The sequence below is a fragment of the Buceros rhinoceros genome, unplaced genomic scaffold (genome assembly GCF_000710305.1).
Source record: "Buceros rhinoceros silvestris isolate BGI_N320 unplaced genomic scaffold, ASM71030v1 scaffold14322, whole genome shotgun sequence".
Taxonomy (NCBI): domain Eukaryota; kingdom Metazoa; phylum Chordata; class Aves; order Bucerotiformes; family Bucerotidae; genus Buceros; species Buceros rhinoceros.
This window is the reverse complement of record NW_010398380.1, coordinates 396-4,502: the sequence shown is the minus strand read 5'-3', so window position 1 is coordinate 4,502 and position 4,107 is coordinate 396. Positions and strand designations below refer to the sequence as shown.

Below are 4,107 nucleotides of genomic sequence, written 5' to 3'. Positions count from 1 at the left end.
AGAGCCAGGTGGGGAGGTCAGCTCTGCTGGGGACCTTTTGAGAATTGGAGGGGACTCTAAGGTAACTCCTAAGCGTGTTTATTGCCGCCTGCAGCGCGATACACTGTCCGGTCCTTTGGGATCAGGAGAAACGAGAAGATCGCTGTTCATTGCACGGTTCGCGGGGCCAAAGCAGAGGAGATTCTGGAGAAGGGGTTGAAGGTGAGAGTTTGGCTGGTCTGGATGTTGGATTTGCAAAAGAACAAAATTTAATAAGTCCCCACTGGAAGGATGTGAGCTTTGAAACTCTGTGCCTGGTCACTCGTGCATGTGAAGGGGAGGGGGAGCAGCTTTGTTGGACACACAGGCTGCTGTGTGTGCACCAGTTCTCTTGTCCGGTTATTGTTTCATCCTTATTTAAGAGTTAACGGGTGCAACTGCTTGTTCGTGGACAGTTCGGTCTTTGCTGGCCTGATTTCTGATCAGGCTCTGGGAGCAAATTCTTGGGTAGCCTGTAAGCGAGGTGTGGGGCTGGTAGCAGCTGGAACACACAGGACTTGTTACTCTGCTCTGGTCAGTAATGAAATAGTGACCGACAACAACTGTTTCAGGTGCGAGAATACGAGTTGAGAAAAAACAACTTCTCGGACACGGGAAACTTTGGCTTTGGAATCCAGGAGCACATCGATCTGGGGATTAAATACGATCCCAGTATTGGTATCTATGGCCTGGACTTCTATGTGGTGCGTATCCCCCGCTCCCTTGCAGCTCCTGGGCTTGTGTGAAAGCTCCAGAAGGAACCTAGAGAACCATAACTGGTCCCCGTGAACTTGCTGCCCACTGCTGGAAGAGGGAGAAAATGTCAACAAAATCTGAGTCCAAACAGATTCCCAGGGCTGGTTTAAAATATGTCTCACAAAGCCCCTTCAGAAACAAACACTGTGGCTCTTGCTGGTGCCCCCGAAGCAGCGGTGCTGGGTTTGCGGAAGGAAGGGCCAGTGGAGGGTGCAGTGGGGGTCTCAGGAGTGCAGTGGGAGGGCAAGGCGGCATTGCCGGGAGATTTTCCCTGTGTGTGGAGGGCTGGGACAGGTCAGGTAGCAGCAGTGGAGGCTGGTGGCCTTGGTCAGTTCACCTGGGGGATCTGAATTCCTCTTCCCAGTTTACACTGAGGCTGTAGAAGGTGACACTGTCTGGAATGTGACTCAGTGTTCCTGATGTGGAAATTCGAGCCTTCTCTCCTAGAAAACTGTTAAGATTAAGGAAATGCATAAACAGCAGAATGCAAGAGTGCGGTGGGTCTCCTCTGCTGGCAGGTGCTGGGCAGGCCTGGCTTCAGCATTGCTGACAAGAAACGCAGGACCGGCAACATTGGGGCCAAGCACAGAATTGGGAAGGAAGAAGCCATGCGCTGGTTTCAGCAAAAGGTAAACCCCCTCTTTATTGTTGTATCCCAAGAGTTTCCTGGCAAGGATCAGCAAAATCCTTCCCTGGAAAGGGCTGTAACAACCCACTGGGCATGAGGAGATCTTGACCACAACATAAATCCCTGTTTTTCTGCTGTGGGGCAGTAGAACGCTTTTTTGTGTGTGCTGAACTGAAAGCAGCCCTTGCAGAAGAGCTGGAGGTGTCAGCCCTTGAGTAAACATGTCTTGCCTGGTTTGGGGAGGTAGTGTGTGTGCGTGGGGCACAGGAGGCGAGGCAGGGCTGGCATTCGTTTGTGTGACACCGCGCCTGGCTTAGCTGCCAGACGTGGAGGATGGAGTTATCCAAATAAACAAGTGCCTGGGTTTGTCTGTCCAGAGTGCTCTGACGCAGACGGGACGATGAGGGGAGATGCTGAAAGCATGGTGGGAGGTGCTCAGAGATGGGGACTGCTGGTACCTTAGCAGAGGTGGGAAGGGTGGGTGGTCCCTTCCCAGCTGCTGCACCTTGATCTGCACCGGTCATACCTTGCACAGGGTGGACTCCAGCCTGCTCCTGCTTAAAGGCTTCTTCCCCCCTCCCCGCTTCCTGTGGCACAGTTACCATCGGGACCAAATCCTGGGGCTGAGCAAGGGCTGAGTGTGGTTCTGGTCAGATCAGCCTGTGAAGGGTGTTCTTTCCTCGGGCCGCTGAGCAGAGTTTAGTGTAGGTCTGAACAAAGCCACCCTTGGAAGTTAAGAGCATGGCAGTGAGCTGTGGGAGAGCTGGTGCTGGAGGGAGTGTGGTGACTGTGTCCTGCGCAGCAGGACTGCACCTTCCCTGATGCTACTTTCTCACTTGGGTTTTTGTTGGTTTTTTTGTCTCACAGTATGATGGCATCATCCTTCCCGGTAAATGAGCTGTTCCTGTCACCAAAAAAGCAAATAAAATTTTCTAACCCCTAACTTCTGTGATGACTTTTGTGGGGCTCCTCAGTGGGAGGCCAAAGGAAACGGCCCACGTGTCCTGATGAAGCAGAGCCAGGAAGGCAAAGCGCAGCTGAGGGTCTGGCCTAAGCAATGAGCCAGGCCTGTGGTACTGGCAGAGCTGGGGGCACTCCTGAGCCCAGATTCCACCCTGGTGCCACACGAGGGGCTGAGATCGGCCAGCAGAACCCCCTGAGCCATGCTGCTTCCCTGGGCATGTGAGTGACCTCGATTGCCTGTACCTGCAGCTGTGTCTGCCCTGCCGGCCGTGGTGCTCTGTAGTGATCCTGAGGCAGTTGCTGCTGTGCCTGGAATGAAGAGGTTTGTTAAAACGTTTGGGGAGCGTGATCTTACAGTGCTGTAATTCCGCGGCCAGGCAGTTTTCCCCTGCTAAGGAACGGTCTTTGTTTAAATTCCCTGCAGGACAATACAGCTCTCGGGGCAGTTCGGCCACGTCACCTCTGCATCTTACAGGAAAAAATGCTGTAAAACCCGAGGAATAAACTCACTTCCCATCTGCCCGTGCTAACGCCAGTGATGTGCGGTGTTGTCACACAGACTGACCGTTCCCTTGTCGGGCCTGGTGGAGCTGTGGAGTCTCCAGCACTGGTCAGGATGGAGCCTGCAGCTCTGCAAGGGGCGTCTGCAGTCCCTGAGGCAGGGTTTAATGAACGTAACTCTCGGATGTGGTGACAGGGAGGGATCCCAGGCAGAGAGCGAGTCCTTGCCCCTGGACACTCGACTCTCCTGATTACATCCCCACTCCTGTAGGAGCAGGGGCTGACCTGTAAGAGGAGAAGCCCTGCTCTTATTCAAAAGCAAGCTGTCAGCTTGATGGTGCGGGAATGGGATCCCAGCAGGGACACGCCTGTGAGGGCTCCAGGTGTAGGTGTGAAGGGCTGGTTCTGTTCCAGCTGGGACTTCTTTCAGGGCACTGTTTGCCTCTCGGTTCTCCTGGAGTCTCATAGCAGCCTTGGGCAGTTGCCCAGCCCTCTCTGCTTGAGCTGGAGTGCAGCACTGGGAAGAGCAGGAGATCCTGGTGAGTCGCTCTGATAGTTCTCTTCCTTGCTGTCAAGATTGTCACTGTGTTCCTGGTCTGGCGGTACCTGGCTTCAATGAGCGAGTATGAACTGTCTCCCTTGAACAGATGCCACGTGAGCAACAGCATCTGTGTGAGACCTGCTGCTTCCTTGTACCCAGTGCCAGTGTTGTTTCCAAAGTGTCTTGCGGTACTGCTCCTACAGCAGAATTTCTCCTGCGTTATTCTACCTTGTTTTTCTTTTTTTTCTCTCCATTTTTTTTCTCCAATCCACGCTGCAGTATGGTGCTGCAGCTGAGGGTGTGGGACTGTGCTGGGTGCTGCTGTCTGGGGTGACATGGGCTCCAGGGAGAGCGAGGGGGTGATCACGGGGTGTGTTCCACCTGACTCAAGCCACGTCAGATGGGTCCCAGCAGCTCTGGCAGAGGTTCTACCCAGCAGCGAGGCAAGATGAACCCCAGGACCGCCTAGAAAAGGGCGTTTGTTTCCCCTTCAGCCCCTTGGGCATGAGGAGGTGCTGCTGGGGAACCAGTGGCGCCCTTTGGGGTGTCTAGTTCAGTGTGCAGGTGAAAGGTGGGGGGGGAATCAACACCACTCCACAAATCCAGCTTTTGATGTTCCCAAATTCTGTTTTGGAGGTGGTAAACCAAAGGCCGGGCATGTCTATCTGGCCGAGGCAACAGGGGTCAGCCGAAGGCCCGC

The 4,107-nt window shown here is 54.2% G+C and overlaps 1 protein-coding gene across 1 annotated transcript in view; it reads left to right on the top strand.

Annotated features, from left to right (window-relative positions):
• The window catches only part of RPL11 (ribosomal protein L11), a 2,776-nt gene extending 431 nt beyond the window's left edge, over positions 1 to 2,345 (top strand). The window contains exons 2-5 of the mRNA XM_010131080.1: positions 95 to 201; positions 591 to 722; positions 1,293 to 1,403; positions 2,270 to 2,345. Coding sequence (XP_010129382.1) covers positions 95 to 201; positions 591 to 722; positions 1,293 to 1,403; positions 2,270 to 2,299 — 380 coding nt within the window. The 3' untranslated portion in view covers positions 2,300 to 2,345. The remainder of the gene's footprint in view (positions 1 to 94; positions 202 to 590; positions 723 to 1,292; positions 1,404 to 2,269) is intronic.
• The last annotated feature ends 1,762 nt before the right edge of the window (positions 2,346 to 4,107 follow it).